General features: G+C 48.3%; 1 protein-coding gene across 1 annotated transcript in view; it reads left to right on the top strand.

Moving 5' to 3' along the window:
- The window catches only part of LOC142563570 (uncharacterized), a 344,963-nt gene that overhangs the window by 208,321 nt on the left and 116,886 nt on the right, over positions 1 to 19,756 (top strand). The window contains exon 7 of the mRNA XM_075674155.1: positions 4,808 to 4,905. Coding sequence (XP_075530270.1) covers positions 4,808 to 4,905 — 98 coding nt within the window. The remainder of the gene's footprint in view (positions 1 to 4,807; positions 4,906 to 19,756) is intronic.

Below are 19,756 nucleotides of genomic sequence, written 5' to 3'. Positions count from 1 at the left end.
CGTCAATTCTGGCTTGACAAAGGAAGTTCTAACCCAAGGTATATCGGTTGCAACGCTGCGTGCTATCAGAAATGACCACGTCATGACGTTTTCCGTTGACCTCTGCTCAGATTCTGCACCATATCCGCAGGACGATTTTGCCTTGACGCAACATTCTGTCCTATGATTGCTGCGGACATTTTGCCTGAACAAGCAGCCGCTCTGTGCCGCCTTTTGGTTTCCTACCCCGACATCTTCGAACTCAGCAATCGCCAATTGGGCCAGACTTCAATTGTTACGCATCACATAAATACTACTAATGCTAGTCCTATTTATCGCCGGCCATATCGAGTTTAGGCTGCAGAGCGTATGCTTGTTCAAGATGGAGTGAACAAGATGCTTGCCAAAGGCATTGTTGAACCTTCGTCGAGCCCTTGGGTGTCGCCCATGGTGCTTGTTGAAAAGAAAGATGGCACATGGCGTTTCTGCGTAGATTATCGTCATCTAAACCACATTACCAAGAAAGATGTCTACCCCTTGCCTTGCATAGACAACGTCCTCGATTGACTCCACAGTGCCAACTACTTTACATCAATAGACCTGCCTTCTGGTTATTGGCAGATTTCCGTGGATCAAAAAGACCAAGAGAAGACCGCATTTATCACTTCTGATGGTCTGTATCAATTCAAAGTTATGCCATTCGGTCTACGCAGCTCCCCAGCAACGTTCGAACGTATGATGGACTCTTAGCTTCAAGGGTTCAAATCAAGGTCAACATGTCTCTGCTACGTAGACGACGTTCTCGTACGTTTGGCTACATTTGAGACTCACCTTGAGTGCTTATCAGCTGTTCTGCAAGTCTTCCGCGAGGCTGGGCTCCAAATACATTCCTCGTGTCACTTCGGTCGTCGGCAGATTACGGTGCTGGGCCACCTCGTCGACGCTCCCGGTATTCAATCAGACCCGGAGAAAATTCGTGCTGTCAGGTCTTTTCCTGTACTGCAGTCTGTGAAGGACGTCCGAAGTTTTGTCGAATTCGCTCCTACTTCCGACGCTTCTTTAGATACTTCGTTAGATAGCGAATGCCCGACCTCTTACTGATCTTCTGAAGAAGGCCGCGCCCTTTACGTGGGGCCCAGCTCAAACTGCCGCGTTTGCCCACCTCACCAACATTCTCACCACACCACCTATAATGGCCCACTTTTACCCGTACTCTCCTACAGAGGTGCGTACCAGTGGGAGTGGTCACGGTATCAGAGCCGTCTTAGCCCAGCGCCAACAGGGTCAAGATCATGTTGGATGGATGGATGGATGTTATCAGCGTCCCCTTTGGAACAAGGCGGTGGGTTGCGCCACCAAGCTCTCATATTATACTGACTAATGTCCTACCTAGGTTAAACAAGAACAAAGAAAACGAACAACTATGAACTCCCACAACCACATTTTCTGATCCCCTATTGCGAACTGTGCTTTTGTACGTCTCCGTTTTTTGTTGTTTCCCTACTTTCCATCCACCAATCCTCCAGTTTCCTCTTACTAATCCCTATTGCGGATATGTTTACTTTTCCACTGCTCTCGCTGAACCCAAGAGCTTCGAGGAGACCAGTGGTGACTAAATCGACCGCTGGGAAGGAGCTGGGCAGACGTTATCACTACGCTGGCGCCCTCCTCACAGCAGTGGAGCGCAACTATTCGATTACACAACGTGAATGCCTAGCTCTCGTCTGGGCAGTTTCCAAATTCCCCCCGTACTTATATGGCACGCACTTCTCTGTAATCACGCACCACCACGCGCTCTGCTGGCTTTCCTCAATTAAAGATCCTACCAGCCGGCTTGGTCGCTGGGCTTTGCGGCTGCAACAATATTCCTATGCAGCAGTATACGAGTCGGGCCGATTACATCAATATGCAGACTATTTATCACGCTATCCTGTGGACGAACCACCCGCCGACCCTGACTCCGATGCCGACGCTTGCGTTTTCTCCGTTTCTCAGCTGGTACATGTTGCGGATGAGGAACGCCGTGATGACACTTTGCGCGCAATCACTAACGGCTTGAAGTCTTCGCCTTCTGATTCGTCGCTTCGCCTGTCTGTTCTCCAGGATGGTGTATTATACCGCCACAACGTACTCCCCGATGGTCATGGCCTACTCTTCGTTATTCCTAAGCACCTCCGCTCAGCTGTTCTCCAAGAACTTCACGATTTACGAACGGCAGGTCACCTTGGCGTCTTCCGCACCTACGATCGGATTCGCCGACGCTTCTTTTGGCCAGGCCTTGCCCGCTCTGTCCGAAAATACGTTGCGGCTTCTGAAAAATGCCAGCGCCAAGAAACGCCATCGACGCTCCCTGTCGTATGCCTTTAACCGCTCTACATTCCTTCGGAGCCGTTCTTTCGCGTTTGCTTGGACTTACTTGGTCCTTTCCATCTATCCACGTCTTGCAACAAGTGTTTCGCCGTGGCGACAGTTTACGCGTTGCGCTACGCCATGACCAGAGCGCTTCCAACAAGCTGAGCCACAGATGTCGCCGATTTTCTTGTACGCGACGTGATTCTGCAGCAAGGTGCTCCACACTAACTGCTCACAGACCGTGGTCGGACATTTCGTTTTCAAGTCATCGCCGGCATTCTGCACTCCTGCTCGACCAAGCACAAGCTCACTGCGCCGTACCATCCACAGCCGAATGGTCTCAAAGACCATTCGGCTGTGAATGGTCTCAAAGTGTGTAAGTCTCAAAGACGGACTTTGCATGCTTGCAAAGTACGTCTCGTCCGACCATACTGATTGGCACCTTGCCCTACGCTTTGCCCCTTTTGCATATACTTTGCGTCACGACACTGGCGGTTATTTCCCGTTCTGTCTGTTGTTCTGCCGAGAACCCACATTGCCACTGGACGCATCCCTTCCATCCGCAGACACCAGCGAGTGGGCACTTGACGCGATCACCAGGGCAGCCCAAGCATGCGAAATTTCGCGCGCTGACCTCCTGACCTCTCGAGAGAAGTGACGGCGGTAGCACGATCGCCAACAGAGAGACGTCCAGTTTTCGTCCACAAGTACTCCTGTAGTCCCCGACTCGTCACGTTGGCCTCTCAGAAAAACTGTCTCGGTACACAGGCCCATATCGAGTGATGCGTGCCGTGACTCCAGTTACGTACAAAATCGCCCCAGTCAGTACAAGTGCCTCATCTGCCCCGAATTCCACTGGGGTTGTGCGTTTCGCACGCCTCAAGCCATATTACTCTCCTGTTATCACAGCTATGTTGCAGCTCCGGAACGGTGCTTCTGCCGCCGGGGTAATGATACATGCACATTTTGTGTTTCTTGCGGCCGATGCACGCGGGCGCCCCGACGAAGACTACAAACGCTCTTTGGCTCTCGAGCTGTCGGCTGAACTGGCTAGCGCTGCAGTTGTCCTTTGTAAATATACTTTGTAAATAGTCTCCAGCCTTAATCCTTCGTTCGGGTAACACTATTAATGTAATTTCAGTTGGTATTTCATCACACCCTAGAGTGTTTGCGGATGATTGCATCGTATTCAGAATTGGTACTCTATGTGAAAAATGAAGCTAAATGATACAAAGTTGTCCACGTTTCTTTTACAAGAAAACGGAAGCCAAAGTAGACTAAGCACCTGTTCAACAATGAGCCTGTAAAAATCAGTTAGATAGAAATATCTAGGTGTAGTCTTTTCATGCGATTGCTCGTGGAATGCACATGTAAGCGACGTTGTTGGAAGAGCTGTAAAGACACTAAATTTTATATAATACAACTTTAAAATTTCGGAACTAAACATAAGAAAGGTAACCTTTTTACCACGTGTTCGACCTATACTAAACCATGCATGTGACTTATGAGATCCTATGCAAGTTACACTGATTCACGAACTACCGCAAATTCAAAATCGGGCAGCTAGGTTCATCATCAGGCGCTAAAAGAGGCGGGAGAGCTGCACTCAGACAAAAAATCTACTTGAGTGAAAACTACCTTCCTTGCGCCGACAAGAACTGCGATTGAACTTCTGTTTTCAATATTTAGTGATACAACAATAATTAACGAAGAAAGATAATTTAAGGAACCTCATTACCGTTTACTTAGAACTGATAATCTTTTCAAAATAAGGGAATTGCCTACCACGACGGACCTAATCGCAAAATCCTATTTCGTAGAACCAATAAATAGTGGAAGAAGCTGTCTCAAGTACAAGTGCGCTGCAAAAATGAAGATTTCTTTATGTCAGTGCTGTAACCGCCTGCTGTGGCACCTTCGGGCAATACGGGGTAAGCTCTGAATAAAGAAAGAATAAAGATGGGGAAGAGAAGCCCCTGCTGCAGCGCCTGAGGTTGGGCGGGGAGAAGCCACTCTTTCACGAGATCTCTCAAAGTACGTTGCTGGGCGCGTTTGTCGCCGAACTTTCAGACGCAAGTGTAGCCATGTGAGACCTTTCTGGCGACCGAAGGTTTTTTATTCATATTTTTTATTCATATACCCTTAAAAGCCCATTCGGGCATTACAAAGGGGGGGGCAGTTAGAATTACAAGCATATAAAAAAGAACATTTACAAGATACAGTGCCACAATTATATAGATAGAATAACATACGCAAGTAAGAACTCAACACAGAAATAATCACACATTCAGAAAACCTTCAACTTGATAACAGAAAAATCATGGTTAATGGCAGATACAATGTCCGTCGGAAGTTTATTCCAATGATATTGTTACGGGAAGGAAGAAGCGTTCGTCTATTTACAGGTAGCTTTTAATGGCTGAGCCAACAAGCGTAGAGCATCGATCTTGCTAAAACACTTCTTCGTCGTCTCCAGGACCACCATCAGCGTCGTCTTCTTTCCACATTACCGACTGTGACATCACCCCCGTCGGAAAAAGCACCTGATTGGTGCGGCTCATCGGTCGAAGAAAGGTAAGGTTTGAGACGGCTGACGTGGATGATGTCAGAGAGGGGTGAAGGCACCGTGGCATTCAGCGGAGACACTTCATATGTGACAGGGGTCACCTGGCGAAGGATGCGGTAAGGGCCATAGTATCGCGAGAGTAATTTCTCGGAAAGACCAACATGCCGAGCTAGATACCATACTAGCACAAGAGCGCCTGGTTCGTAGTTCACGTCGTGATGGCGCTTGTCGTAACGGTACTTCTGGCGTGTCTGGGAAGCAGACAGACGAATGCGGGCAATCTGGCGTGCTTGGGTCGCTGTGGCTATGACATCCCGAGTGTACTCTGTCGGCGAGTCGAGCGTGGTCGAGAGGAGTGTCTCGAAAGGCAAAGTCGGCTCACGGCCGAAGAGGAGATAGAAGGGTGAATAGCCAGCTGTGTCGTGGCGCGAGGAATTGTAGGCGAACGTGACAAATGGTAGAGCAATGTCCCAGTCGCGGTGATCGGAGGAAACATACATTGCGAGCATGTCCGTTAATGTGCGGTTCAGGCGTTCGGTAAGACCGTTAGTTTGAGGATGGTAAGCGGTAGTAAGTTTATGTTTAGTAGCACATAATCGAAGTAGGTCGTCGATGACTTTGGCAAGAAAGTATCTGCCACGATCGGTGAGAAGTTGACGAGGTGCACCGTGGTGCAAGATAACGTCGTGAAGCAAGAAATCAGCGTCGTCTGTAGCGCAGCTGGTCGGTAGGGCTCTAGTAATGGCATAGCGAGTTGTATAGTCCGTAGCGACGGCAATCCACCTATTTCCGGCCTCGGATATAGGGAATGGTCCAAGGAGATCAAGGCCAACGCGAAAAAAAGGGTCGGCCGGTATATCCAAAGGCTGCAGCAGTCCGGCAGGAGGCACAGCTGGTCTTTTTCGGCGTTGACACGACTCACACGCGGCAACATAGCGCCGGACGGAGCGGGTGAGACGCGGCCAGAAAAACCGTCGCCGAATTCGGTCATAGGTCCGCGCGACGCCAAGGTGTCCAGCGGTGGGAACGTCGTGCAGTTGCTGCAGTACAATCGTTTGCAGATGAGACGGAATGACGGTTAGGAGCTGGGGCCCATCGGGGTGCATGTTGCGGCGATACAGGATGCCATTTTGTAGTACGAACATGTGAAGGGATGGGTCAGACGGAGCAGAGAGCAGGCGTTCCATAATGGGGCGTAACGACTCGTCGCGTCGTTGTTCAGCGCCAATGTCTTGCAAGGCTGAGAGGGAAAGAACGCAGATCGGTGCGACATCCACTAAACCGTCCGGTACATCGACGGGATGACGAGACAGGCAGTCGGCGTCCTGATGTAGACGACCCGACTTGTAGACCACAGTGTAGGTGTATTCTTGCAGCCGTAGGGCCCAGCGACCGAGGCGGCCGGTGGGATCCTTGAGGGAGGAAAGCCAACAAAGGGCGTGGTGGTCGGTTGTAACTGTAAATGGTCGTCCATATATGTAGGGTCGGAACTTGCCCACCGCCCAAATGAGGGCGAGGCACTCGCGCTCAGTAATCGAGTAATTGCGCTCGGCGGGAGAGAGGAGGCGACTGGCGTAGGCGATAACGCGGTCGTGCCCACATTGGCGTTGAGCTAAAACTGCACCGATTCCGTAGCCACTGGCGTCAGTGCGGATTTCTGTCGGAGCGGAGGGGTCAAAATGGGCGAGAACAGGAGGTGTAGTAAGCAGCGTGATCAGCTGCGAGAAAGCAGACGCTTGTTCAGAGCCCCAATAGAAAGGAACGTCTTTCCTCAGGAGGTCAGTCAGGGGACGGGCAACATGGGCGAAATTTTCCACAAACCTGCGGAAGTAAGAGCAAAGGCCCATAAAGCTGCGAACATCTTTGGCACAAGTTGGTACAGGGAAATTCTGCACAGCATGAACTTTAGCGGGGTCGGGGCGAATGCCTGACGAATCGACAAGGTGTCCGAGCATAGTTATTTGGCGGTGACCGAAGTGGCACTTGGACGAGTTGAGCTGTAAGCCAGCGGTGCGAAAAACAGAAAGAACAGATGAAAGTCTTTCAAGATGTGTCGCAAAAGTTGAAGAGAAGACGATGACGTCATCCAAGTAGCACAAACAGATGGACCATTTCAAACCACGCAAGAGCATGTCCATCATCCGTTCAAAGGTCGCCGGGGCATTGCACAAGCCAAATGGCATTACTCGGAACTGATATAGGCCGTCTGGTGTGACGAATGCGGTCTTTTCACGGTCCATGTCATCCACGGCAATTTGCCAATATCCAGAGCGAAGGTCTATAGATGAAAAATAAGTGGCACCGTGGAGACAATCCAGAGCATCGTCAATGCGGGGAAGTGGATACACATCTTTCTTGGTGATCGTGTTTAGATGACGATAGTCAACGCAGAATCGCCAGCTGTTATCCTTCTTTTTGACGAGAACAACAGGGGACGCCCACGGACTGGAAGAGTGTTCAATAATCCCTTTGGCAAGCATCTTGTCAACCTCGCTCTGGATAACTTGTCGTTCAGAGGGCGACACCCGGTATGGGCGTCTGCGAACAGGTGCTGCATCGCCGGTATTTATCCGATGCGTCACGACCGTAGTTTGCCGCAAAGGGCGATCGTTCAGATCGAAAATGTCGGAGTAGGACTGGAGGAGGCCACGGAGCTGTGCGGCTTGTTGGGTGGAGAGGTCCGGTGCAATCATCTTTGTAAAGTCATCGGTCGGGGCTGATGCAGAAGGCGCAGAATGAGCAGTGGTCGAAGACGGCGCAACAGATAGAGCAGAAATGTGGCACTCGTGCGTTGGTGACAACGTGGCAAGAGACATGCCTCGAGGAACTACTTGCGGGCACTGTCCGAAATTTAGGATCGGAAGACATGTCTGATTGTCCGCAACAGAAACGATGGTGTGTGGGAAGGAGACATTGTGAGAAAGCAGGACTGACGTCGCGGGAGTGAGGACATAGTCTCCATCAGGTACAGGTGGGCTGGCTAAAACAGGGATGAAGGTTGCTGCAAGAGATGGCAGGCGTATAAAATCCGCGGAACAAAGCTGAGCTGGAGCTTGAGCAGGAAGGTCAATGGGAACAGGTAGGGGTAAGTCAAGTTGTACGACACCGGCGGAACAGTCAATCAGAGCAGAATGGGCGGACAAAAAGTCGAGTCCGAGGATCACATTGTGAGGGCAACGTTCAAGCACACTAAACAAAACGGACGTGTGGCGACCGGCGACACTGACACGAGCAGTACACATTCCAAGCACAGCCGGAGTTCCACCATCGGCGACCTGGAGCAGTCGAGTCGGAGCAGGGGTAAGTACCTTTTTCAAGCGCGTTCGAAGCTCCGCACTCATGATGGAAATTTGGGCTCCAGTGTCGATGAGTGCTGTAACGGGCAAACCATCCACGTCCACGTCCAGAAGGTTCCGATTAGTAGGCAGGGTCAGCAGAGGAATTTCAGGCCGGTGTTCTAGAGCAGCGTCACCTCCAGGAGCTGCCCCAGTTAGTTTCCCGTCGGAGAGCGGCGACGGTAAGCTGGGGATGGAGAGCGACGCAGCTGGGGCGAACGGGAGCGGCGACTATGTGGTGATGGCGATCGGCTGGTCGCGGTGGCTCGAGCGTTGTCAGGTGCGTCTTCAACCTCGGTGGAGAGTGATGGCGGGCGAGGATTCAGTGGGGAGCGGCGGTAGGCGGGAAAGCTTGGTCGTGAGTGGGCTGGCCAGGAACTTCGACAGTGGCGAGAGATGTGGCCCACACGTCCACAGTAAAAACAGATGGGTCTATCGTCATGGGTGCGCCATTCGGCCGGGTTGCGATAGCTCGGATACGGACCGTATTGGCTCCGGTGAACAGGGGCAGAGGCAGCAGACGAAGCAAAGTCAGGACGGCTGGCGGAGCAGATGGATGGAAGACCTACATTCGCAAGTTCTTGGCGAATGACCGACTGAATGAGTGACACAAGCGGCCGGGAATCGTCAAAGCACTGCGTCACAGGCGTGGCAGGAGACGCTGCTTCGATTTCTCGCCGAACGATACGGACGACGTTCTCGGAAGAGGTGGGCTCACGCGGTGGACAAATGTCTTCGCACGTCGACGAAGCTGCGGTATTAGGTAGGCGCGTAAACTGTTGAACTATGCGGCGACTCTTCGCGTCTTCAAAGCGGCGACATTCGTTAATGATCTCATTGACCGTTGTGATGTTCTTATAAACAAGCAGGTTAAACGCGTCGTCCGCGATGCCCTTTAAGACGTGGCTGACCTTGTCTGCCTCTGCCATATTGTTATCTACTTTGCGGCAAAGAGCGAGGACGTCCTGGATATAGGCCACGTACGATTCAGTGGACGTCTGTACACGGGTCCCAAGGTCCTTCTTTGCAGCACGTTGGCGGCCGACGGGTTTGCCGAACAAATCCCTAAGCTTCCGTTTGCACTGGTCCCAACTCGTAATCTCTTCTTCATGTGTTTCGAACCAGACCCGTGCTGTTTGCTTGAGGTAGAATATTACATTAGCCAGCATAAGCGTGTTATCCCAGCGGTTGTATGCGCTGACCCGTTCATAATTCTGTAACCAGTCATCGACGTCAACGTTGTCAATCCCGGAAAACATGCCAGGGTCGCGAGGCTGGGCCAGGATGACTGTCGGGGGCGACGACGGGGCCGCGGTTGAACTGTCTCCTTCGGAAGACATGGCGGCCAGGTTACGTCCGCTGCGGAGCTCCGTCTTGCTCGATTACCCCGCACGTCCACCAATGATGTTACGGGAAGGAAGAAGCGTTCGTCTATTTACAGGTAGCTTTTAATGGCTGAGCCAACAAGCGTAGAGCATCGATCTTGCTAAAACACTTCTTCGTCGTCTCCAGGACCACCATCAGCGTCGTCTTCTTTCCACATTACCGACTGTGACAATATATTGCCAAAAGTAGTGGTGAATGACGATACAGATTAGTGCGAGCAAAAAGGGGTCGCACTTTAAATGGGCGATCAAAACGCTGAAACATACTATGAGCTGCATTAATGTAAGATGAATCTATTATGATAAAGCTTGTGAAAATGTGATAACAGTGTTCTTTGTCGGTGGTTTTGAAGAGAGGGCAATGAAAGTGATTTCTTGATATCCGTAACACTGTAGTTTCGCGAGTATTTTTTTGTGAGATGTCTTGCTGCTGTATTTCGTACAGCTTCAAACTGATCCATCAGATAGGTTTGATGCGGATTCCAAATAATGGATGCGTATCTACCTTTGAACGAACAAGCGTAGTGTATGCTAATAACTTAGTAGCAGAGTTCGCCAAGTATAAGTTACGTTTAAGAAAGCCGAGGGTTTTCGATGCCTTACTGGTTATGGTATCAACGTGCTCATTCCAAGATAAAGCAGAGGATAAATGAACTTCGAGACATTTAAATGTGGATACTTTCTCAACAGGGATTCCTGAATCGTGTAGTAGCGCAATTCCGGACTATGTGTTCTCGTGAACGTCATGGCCTTAGTTTTAGAAATGCTAATTTCAATTTGCCACTGGCAACACCAAAATGCGAGTTTGTCAAGGTCTACCTGTAATGAGTTCTCGTATTCGGCGTTAGTAATGCGTCTGTAGGTGATACAGTCGTCTGCGAATAACCTTATAGTAGAAGATAAAGTGTTTCCTATGTCGTTAATATAAATCAGAAATAATATTGGGCCCAGGACTGAACCCTGTGGTACACCGGATTTTAAATGCGAAAGTGAAGATCAGTACCCATTCACGTACACTGATTGACTTCAGTTGGTTAAAAAATTAGCTATCCCATTTGTTATCCTACTGTTTATGTTAAGATTTGTTAGCTTCATTAATAAGTGGATGTGCGGAACTTTGTCAAATGCTTTTGCAAAATCAACAAATATAGCATCTATTTTTAGTCCACCATGAACGGCTTCGTGGAAGACAGTTACCAATTCGAATAGTTGGGTTTCACAGGAACGACCACGAAGGAAACCATGCTGATTGCTAGAGAAGAAATTGTGATATAATAGAAATTTCATGACGGTGAATGATATGATGTGCTCTAGTAATTAAAACACATGCTTGTTAATGAGATGGGCCTGTAGTTTAAGATGAAGGAGGGATCACGAGATTTAAAAATGGGAATACACGTGCACACTTCCAGGCGTCAGGCACGCATCCTGTATCAACTGACAGTTGAAAAATAGTAACGAAGATACGTGATATAGCTGGTTTTGTAAGCTTTAGCACTTTTGCGCAAATGTCATCTGGTCCGGGTGCCGAATTACCTGGTAGACGATCTATAGCAGCTTCTGAACCTTCGCGAGTGGCTATGACGTCATTTATTGAAGTATTTAAGCTGAAAAAGTTCAGATCTGGTGGCACTGGTTCTTCAGATGTGAAAACCGAAAAAAAAGTGTTTAATTGTTCCGCAACGCCAAGCAGCGGTGGCGTAGAGGTAGAACACCCGCCTTGTGTGCAAGATGTCCGTGGTTCGAATCCCGGTTCCGCGCAATTTTCCACCGGACTAAAAAAAAGAAAAATCCCCGTGTTGATAAAATTGCATAAACATGCCTAGAGTGTGGTCTGATCCTGGTGACCAGAACCGGTAACGCGCTCCCTCACCAGAGAAGGATTCGCCACCCTGGTGCAGTACTTGGCCACAACCTCCTATATGAACAGAACAATCAAACCCCGGCCCTCAGTCCCCAGCAGCTGCGAAGCAACTGACCACGGCGGCGATCAGCCCTGCGACGCAGCAGAGGGTGCTAAGAATCCCTGGCTCCGGAGAGGCCGCCGTTCGAATATGAACCTGGCGACGTTTAACACTAGAACGTTTTCTAGTGAGGCGAGTCTAGCAGTGCTATTGGAGGAATTAGAGGGCAGTAAATGGGATATAATAGGGCTCAGTGAAGTTAGGAGGCCAAAAGAAGCATATACAGTGCTAATTAGCGGGCACGTCCTGTGCTACCGGGGCTTAGCGGAGAGAAGAGAACTAGGAGTCGGATTCCTGGTTAATAAGAATATAGCTGGTAACATACAGGAATTCTATAGCATTAACGAGAGGGTGGCAGGTCTTGTTGTGAAACTTAATAAGAGGTACAAAATGAAGATTGTACAGGTCTACGCCCCTACATCCAGTCATGATGACCAGGAAGTCGAAAGCTTCTATGAAGACGTGGAATCGGCGATGGGCAGAGTGAAAGCTAAATACACTATAGTAATGGGCGACTTTAATGCCAAGGTAGGCAAGAAGGAGGCTGGAGACAAGGCAGTGGGTGAATATGGCATAGGCACTAGGAATAGCAGGGGAGAGTTATTAGTAGAGTTTGCGGAACAGAATAATATGGGGATAATGAATACCTTCTTCCGCAAGCGGGATAGCCGAAAGTGGACGTGGAGGAGCCCGAACGGCGAGACTAGAAATGAAATCGACTTCATACTCTGCGCTAACCCTGGCATCATACAAGATGTGGACGTGCTCAACAGTTCTTACCACCATAGGATTGTAAGAACTCGAATTAGCCTAGACCTGAGGAGGGAACGGAAGAAACTGTTACATAAGAAGCCGATCAATGAGTCAGCGGTAAAAGGGAAAATAGAGGAATTCCCGATCAAGCTACAAAACAGGTATTCGGCTTTAACTCAGGAAGAGGACCTTAGTGTTGAAGCAATCAACGACAATCTTATGGGCATCATTAAGGAGTGTGCAGTAGAATTCGGTGGTAACTCCGTTAGACAGGATACCAGTAAGCTATCGCAGGCGACGAAAGATCTCATCAAGAAACGCCAATGTATGAAAGCCTCTAAGCCTACAGCTAGAATAGAACTGGCAGAACTTTCGAAGTTAATCAACAAGCGTAAGAGAGCTGACATAAGGAAGTATAATATGGGAAGAATTGAACATGCTCTCAGGAACGGAGGAAGCCTAAAAGCAGTGAAGAAGAAACTAGGAATTGGCAAGAATCAGATGTATGCGTTAAGAGACAAAGCCAGCAACATCATTACTAATATGGATGAGATAGTTCAAGTGGCTGAGGAGTTCTATGGAGAATTATACAGTACCAGTGCAACCCACGACGTAAAGGAATAGAGAATAGTCTAGAGGAACTCGAAATCGCACGGGTAACGCCGGAAGAAGTAAAGAAAACTTTGGGAGCTATGCAAAGGGGGAAGGCAGCTGGCGAAGTTCAAGTAACAGCAGATTTGTTGAAGGACGATGGGCAGATTATTCTAGAGGAACTGGCAACCCTGTATATGCAATGCCTCATGACCTCGAGCGTACCGGAATCTTGGAAGAACGCTAACATAATCCTACTCCATAAGAAAGGGGACGCCAAGCACTTGAAAAATTATAGACCGATCAGCTTACTGTCAGTTGCCTACAAACTATTTACTAAGGTAATTACAAATAGAATCAAGAACACCTTAGACTTCTGTCAAGCAAAGGAGCAGGCAGGATTCCGTAAACGCTACTCAACAATAGACCATATTCACACTATCAATCAGGTGATAGAGAAATGTGCGGAATATAACCAACCCTTATATAGCTTTCATTGATTACGAGAAAGCGTTTGATTCTGTCGAAACCTCAGCAGTCATGGAGCCATTACGGAATCAGGGAGTAGACGAGCCGTATGTAAAAATACTGAAAGATATCTATAGCGGCTCCACAGCCACCGTAGTCCTCCATAAAAACAGCAACAAAATTCGAATAAAGAAAAGCGTCAGGCAGGGAGATGCGATCTCTCCAATGCTATTCACAGCCTGTTTACAGGAGGTATTCAGAGACCTGGATTGGGAAGAATTGAGGATAAAAGTTAATGGAGAATACCTTAGTAACTTGCGATCCGCTGATGATAGTGCCTTGCTTAGTAACTCAGTGGACGAATTGCCATGCATGCTCACTGACCTGGAGATGCAAAACGGAAGAGTGGGTCTAAAAATTAATCTGCAGAAAACTAAAGTAATGTTTAACAGTCTCGGAAGAGAACAGGAATTTACAATAGGTAGCGAGGCACTGGAAGTGGTAAGGGAATAAATACATCGACTTAGGGCAGGTAGTGACGGCCCATCCGGACCATGAGACGGAAATAATCAGAAGAATAAGGATTGGCTGGAGTGCGTTTGGCAGGCATTCTCAGATCATGAACAGCAGGTTGCCATTATTCCTCAAGAGAAAAGTGTATAATAGCTGTGTCTTACCAGTACTCACCTACGGGGCAGAAACCTGGAGGCTTACGAAAAGGGTTCTACTTAAATTGAGGACGACGCAGCGAGCTATGGAAAGAAGAATGATGGGTGTAACGTTAAGGGATAAGAAAAGAGAAGATTGGGTGAGCGAACAAACGCGAGTTAATGACATCTTAGTTGAAATCAAGAAAAAGAAATGGGGGCATGGGCACCACGTGTAATGAGGAGGGAAGATAACCGATGGTCATTAAGGGTTACGGAGTGGATTCCAAGGAAAGGGAAGCGTAGCAGGGGGCGGCAGAAAGTTATGTGGGCGGTTGAGATAAAGAAGTTTGCAGAGACGACATGGCCAGAATTAGTACATGACCGCGGTTGTTGGAGAAGTACAGGAGAGGCCTTTGCCCTGCAGCGGGCGTAACGAGGCTGATGATGATGATGATGTGATGATGATGTTCCGCAACATCGGACTGCGGAAGAGGCTCACCATCTTTCGTTATCGACGCAAGGGATTATGACGATGGTTTCGGATATACTACTTCCCAAAATTGTTTAGTTTTTTAATATTTGTGATAAGTCGTAGTAGTAAAACTTTTCTTTCGCTGCTTCAATTTCTGCTTTGTAAGGCCTTGCCTGTTCGAGATAGCATGCCCAGTCGTCGGCAGAGGTCGAATGCTTTGCCTTTGAATGCATTATTTACGTCTTATTATTGCACCGCTTATCATGTGTTGTAAACCACGTGTTTTTATTTGAAGATGTGATAGTAATTTTCGGAATATATCTTTCCTTAAGTTCAGTGAGAGTCCTTTGAAAGATCTGCCAATTTTTGTTTGTATCACGCCCGGAAAAGATCAATAAGGACTGCGTAGAAATTGTTAGTAGGTCATTATTTAGTCCGCTTTCATCCGCTCTGTTGTAATCTTATATGGTTTTCTTTGCATTACGAGGTTTTTCATATTTAATGGTTTACTCGCAGTGGATAACATTGTGGTCACTCATGCAGTCAAGGACGCGTACATACATACTTTGTGGATCTGCAGTCAGTACAAGATCTAGAACTGAATCCCCACGCGTGGAACATGATGCCATTTGGCTTAAACTAAACAAAGAAAGACTATCAAGAAACTGTCTACATTCATGCCTTCTTGCGCCCTCAGCGGGTTTCCATGTCGGCCAGTCAATTCCGGGATAGATAAAGTCGCCTGCAAGTATTATTTCCGATGACGGATACCTGCTTTGAATAATGCTTAAAGAATCACGCAGGCATTCAACAAAGTCACTGAAGAACTGGGTGGCCGATGGCAAACCCCGATAACGCAAGCTACAGACGGCGATAAATGGAGTGCGATCCACAATATTTCCAGGACGGGAAAAGTGTCAACAAGATGCGCACTGAACTTATTATTTTTCAGCAATTATGACGCCACCGCCTCGAGATGTGCTTCTCACTTTTGTAATCAAGGAAAAACTATTCGAAAGCCATACTTTGCTATCAGCTACATCAGAGCACAGCCAAGTTTTGGTACCAAGGACTATGTCCGCGGATTAGCATTCAATAAAGGCTTGCAGATGATCTTGTTTAACAGACTTCGGAAATTTGATACTGTGGTTGACACGGTGTTATTCGGATGGGTGCTTTCAGGTTCATTCGTTTGTTCTACGTGTCTGGTGGTCTGGGAGAACTACCACCTTTATTGGCCGAGGAATCAAACCTATAGTGCTCATTGGCAAGAATTAGTTTAGCAAAAATTAGCTTGAATTTTTCGTTGGGTTGGCGGTTAGTCCGAGCAAAATCGCGGAGTTTATTTCTGATCTACCGCAAGCGCGGTGAAAAGTCTTCTACCCATACTCGAGCACATGCAACGTCTTTAAGCTTGAATGCATTCCTCAGGATATTGTTTTTATCCTGAAATTTTAAAAACTTCACTATTATAGGGCGATTATATCCCCGCCTTTCTTTTCCCAGTCTGTGAGCCCTTTCAATACCACTAGGCTGAATGTCCAAAGTATTTATTATAAAATCTGTAATTCGTTTTTCCGTGTCATTCCATTTCTCAGTTCTTTCCTCGGGAATGCCCTTGAATATAAGATTTTTCCGCCGCTTTCGGTTTTACAGATCATCCACGACAAGATTGGCTTGTTCAATTCGTTTCAGATCAATGGTTCGAACCTGATCCCGAGTTTCCTGCTCAAGCATGCCCACTGTGGATACATCTTTGTGAACACTGTCAACTGTTTCTAGGCGCTGCTCCATTTGTGACAACCGTCTTTTGACATCTGTAATAGTCGACTGGTTGTCTTTGAGTTTGACGCACAGATCATTCTGAGATTGTTCATTAGCCGCAGAAAGTTCTTTGACAAAATTCATAATTTGGTCTACCTTGTCAGGGCCTGGTTTTTTTTTTTCGACGTCCCCTGCACAGACGATCCGGTGCGCGACACAGAACGAAACTACGAACAGTTGTACCCCAGCCTTCGATGTCCGGCACACCGATGTTGGCCGTAGCCACACGGGCGAGCGCGATTTAGTAACCCTACTAAGGGTGACGAAACAGCCGATTCTGGCGCGGTAGGTACATAGGTCAATGATCATCTCTCTTCAAAAAATCTTACAGTTTAATTTGGGGTTTGCAGCCAAATAGGGATCACTAAATGCGCCAATGCGCCGCAGACTCACCTACAATGATCGAAAGCAACAATTATAGTGCTGTGAAACTGGCCGCAAATCCCGTTTGACGTATGCCGCTGAGGCGTCTTATACTTCACTTGAGGGCGCTGCGATGCGTGCCGCCATCACCTGTGCGGGGTGGCGCGACGATGGCTCCCACGACGCAAGGTGATATGAGTTCAGGACACGAGGCAGCAGCTATTGTGCTTGATCGGTGGCAGTCGGCCCGTGCTTGCGCAATCAGCCGATTGTAGCAGCGACTGATCGCTTTTCACAGGGCCACACGCAGGTTTCCTACAATGAGCGAAATCAACAATTATAGTGCTGTGAAACTGGCCGAAAATTCCGTTTGACGTTTGCCGCTGAGGCTTCTTATAGCTTACTTGAGGGCACTGCGATGCGTGCCGGCATCACCTGCGCGGCAATGCGCGACGATGGCTCCCACGATGCAAGGTGATATATAGGCGGTGATTGCACTGTGTGGCATTCCTTCGTCGTCTCAGCCACCGTATCTGCGCTGACGGTTGCTGGTCGCATTCCTTGCCAAAATCTGCGGTGCGGCTCTCGTCTAGGTGCCCGTTCAGTCTTGCCGCTAGCTGGAGCTTCGCTTAGATGTCACCCCGCCGTCAATGTCGCGTTGTAGTTGGTCCATTGTTATTATGCCGTGCTGTCCATGTTGTCATCATCGTTATGAGGCCATATTCGTCAACTATAATATTGTCTTAATCTCAACATCAATGTCACGCCGTCATCAATACACTCTCACGCGGCTTGCGGTAAACCTCTAAAGAGCAATTTGTGCTGCATTAACACCGTTTTGGAAGTCAGCTGAAAGTTTAGAAGTATTGCTGATGCGTACACAAATATCTGTGGTTAGCAGAAGCTATTTGCCTGCTTGAATGTTCATTAGTAGCGGTTTCTACTAAATCTTTTCTTAACGAAATCACTTCTGTCAAAGCAGTCTTTTGGGTTTAAGTTGCGAATATTCAGGTTTGACAATTAAGGAGCCTTTGGCACTCTGGAGCATGTGGTGTTAGGCTACACATTTTAAATGACGAAGTCTGGGCACAATGTAGTCAACTTTACAGAGCCTTACCTTTTTGTCTGTTCAGACAAAAAGGTAAGGCTCTGTAAGGTTGTTCAGACAAAAAAGGTAAGAGTGAACTTGTTTTTTAACCAGCTTAAATTTTATCACAGTTCACATATGCGAGTTGCAAATGTCAGAAGTCCCGCGCACAATCATGCCATTAAAGTGCAGGTAGGAGTTTGCACAGCGGACGAGCTGTGTTTCTTCCATGACAGGAAATGCGGTACTTCCATATGCGGTTGCACAACCCTACTTCACTTGGTATGAACGCAAGGGTTTCTCACGCAAATCGATAATGAGTGAAGTCCGACGAAAGACGACACACTCTAGGGCGTGCGCCCCACTCGGCTTTTCCCTTTGGAAACCAGCATCGATTACTGGTACATGGCTTTGACCTTCCGAATGCAGGGTGTCCCAGGGAACTTCAAACAGAAATTAAGATAGGCCGATGCACTCTATGACCATGTGACAAAAGGGATATTGCTGACTGTGGTATGGACTACGTCACAATATGTTTGTATTCTGATTAATTGAATAATTAGTCTAGATAATTAAACAACTTCTGGAACAACAAAGTCAGGCAAAAAATTCCAAATAGAAAGTTGAAGAGCGGTTTGCAAAACGTACAATTAAACAGTTTCTACTTTTAGATCTAGAAAGTATTCGTTTTTTGCGCTTATTGCAGATTCCCGCGAAATAAAAGAAAGAAACACGTGACACGCGCGCTTGCGCGATCTGATTTCAGTGCCTCCCAACGTTCAGCGTACAAACGAACATAGCCTTTAACAGAGTGCGCTGCCGCTTAAAAGGTGACTTTTTAGGCGAACTTAACTATACGTAATTTTGTAATAACATATGAATAGCATTACATTCATTGGAATAGTAGTAGTAGTATAAGATTTTTATTCGGTCCAAAATTACAGGCTGAGCATTTCGACCACCTGGGCGGCCAGTCGACACTGTTCATCGTCCTCTTTAGCGCCAAGCCAGTCGAGCGAGGTACTGACGGAAATGGAAGGGGCAGGATAGGAGCCTGATTGCTGAGCTGCCGGAGAGCAGAAGAGCCAATAGGATAGGTCCGCATAAGTAGAGGGGCAGTTGAGACAGGAGGGGTCGGAGCAATAGCGATAGAGAAAGAGACGGAAAGGGATAATCAATGCGTTTATTTGGATGAACGCATTGAACGAGCTTTCGGCACAGTGAGTGATGGATGAAGGGGAGGGTAGAGGCGTTTATCGAGGCGAACCTGGAGGTAAACGTCCATGATGGTACGGCGCAGGGAGTGTCTCCCACATTCCTCCGAGGACCAAACCGGGTGATCAAGGGTGCCCGGTTAAAAGCGTTGCGGGCGAGTCGATGGGCCAGCACATTGCCGTCAATGCTTCAATGCCCAGTGTAGACACCGGTTGTAGTGGGGACGCCGCTCGTTCGACCTCCTGCTGGAGTGAATGGGGTGGGTTGCGATCCTGCATGTGGTGGATGGCGGCTTGGGAATCGGAGGATATCGCTTACCGTGGGAGTATAGGAAGGGAGGGAAATGATTGTATGGCATGGGCAACGGCAAGCACCTCCAGAGAGAGCGAATCCGGAGGGTGTAGGCATGGCCCACTGGTGTGGAGTTCAGGTGCGGCGAGGTGGCGATGGTAGATGGCGTAGCCGCAGGAGCCGCGAGGAGCTGCGAAAGAGGCATTCGTGTAGGCTACTCCCTAGGTAGTAAAGATCGGGGAATGGTGCTGCGCGGCCGCGTGACGACGGCGGGCATGCAGGACAGGCGACATATTGGACAGGAGGGGGAAGATGCGGAGATTGGGAGCGGCGGTGGAGATTGGAGAAGTAAAGGTGGAAACAGGAATGGGAGAGATGCCCACCTGAGTCAGTAACCACTGATCTTGACGGGTAAGGGAAAGCCGGGCAAACTGGAAGTCACGGTGGAGATAGTGAACGGA

This window comes from Dermacentor variabilis, chromosome 11 (assembly GCF_050947875.1).
Source record: "Dermacentor variabilis isolate Ectoservices chromosome 11, ASM5094787v1, whole genome shotgun sequence".
NCBI classification, from domain to species: domain Eukaryota; kingdom Metazoa; phylum Arthropoda; class Arachnida; order Ixodida; family Ixodidae; genus Dermacentor; species Dermacentor variabilis.
This window is presented reverse-complemented; position numbering and strand designations above follow the sequence as displayed.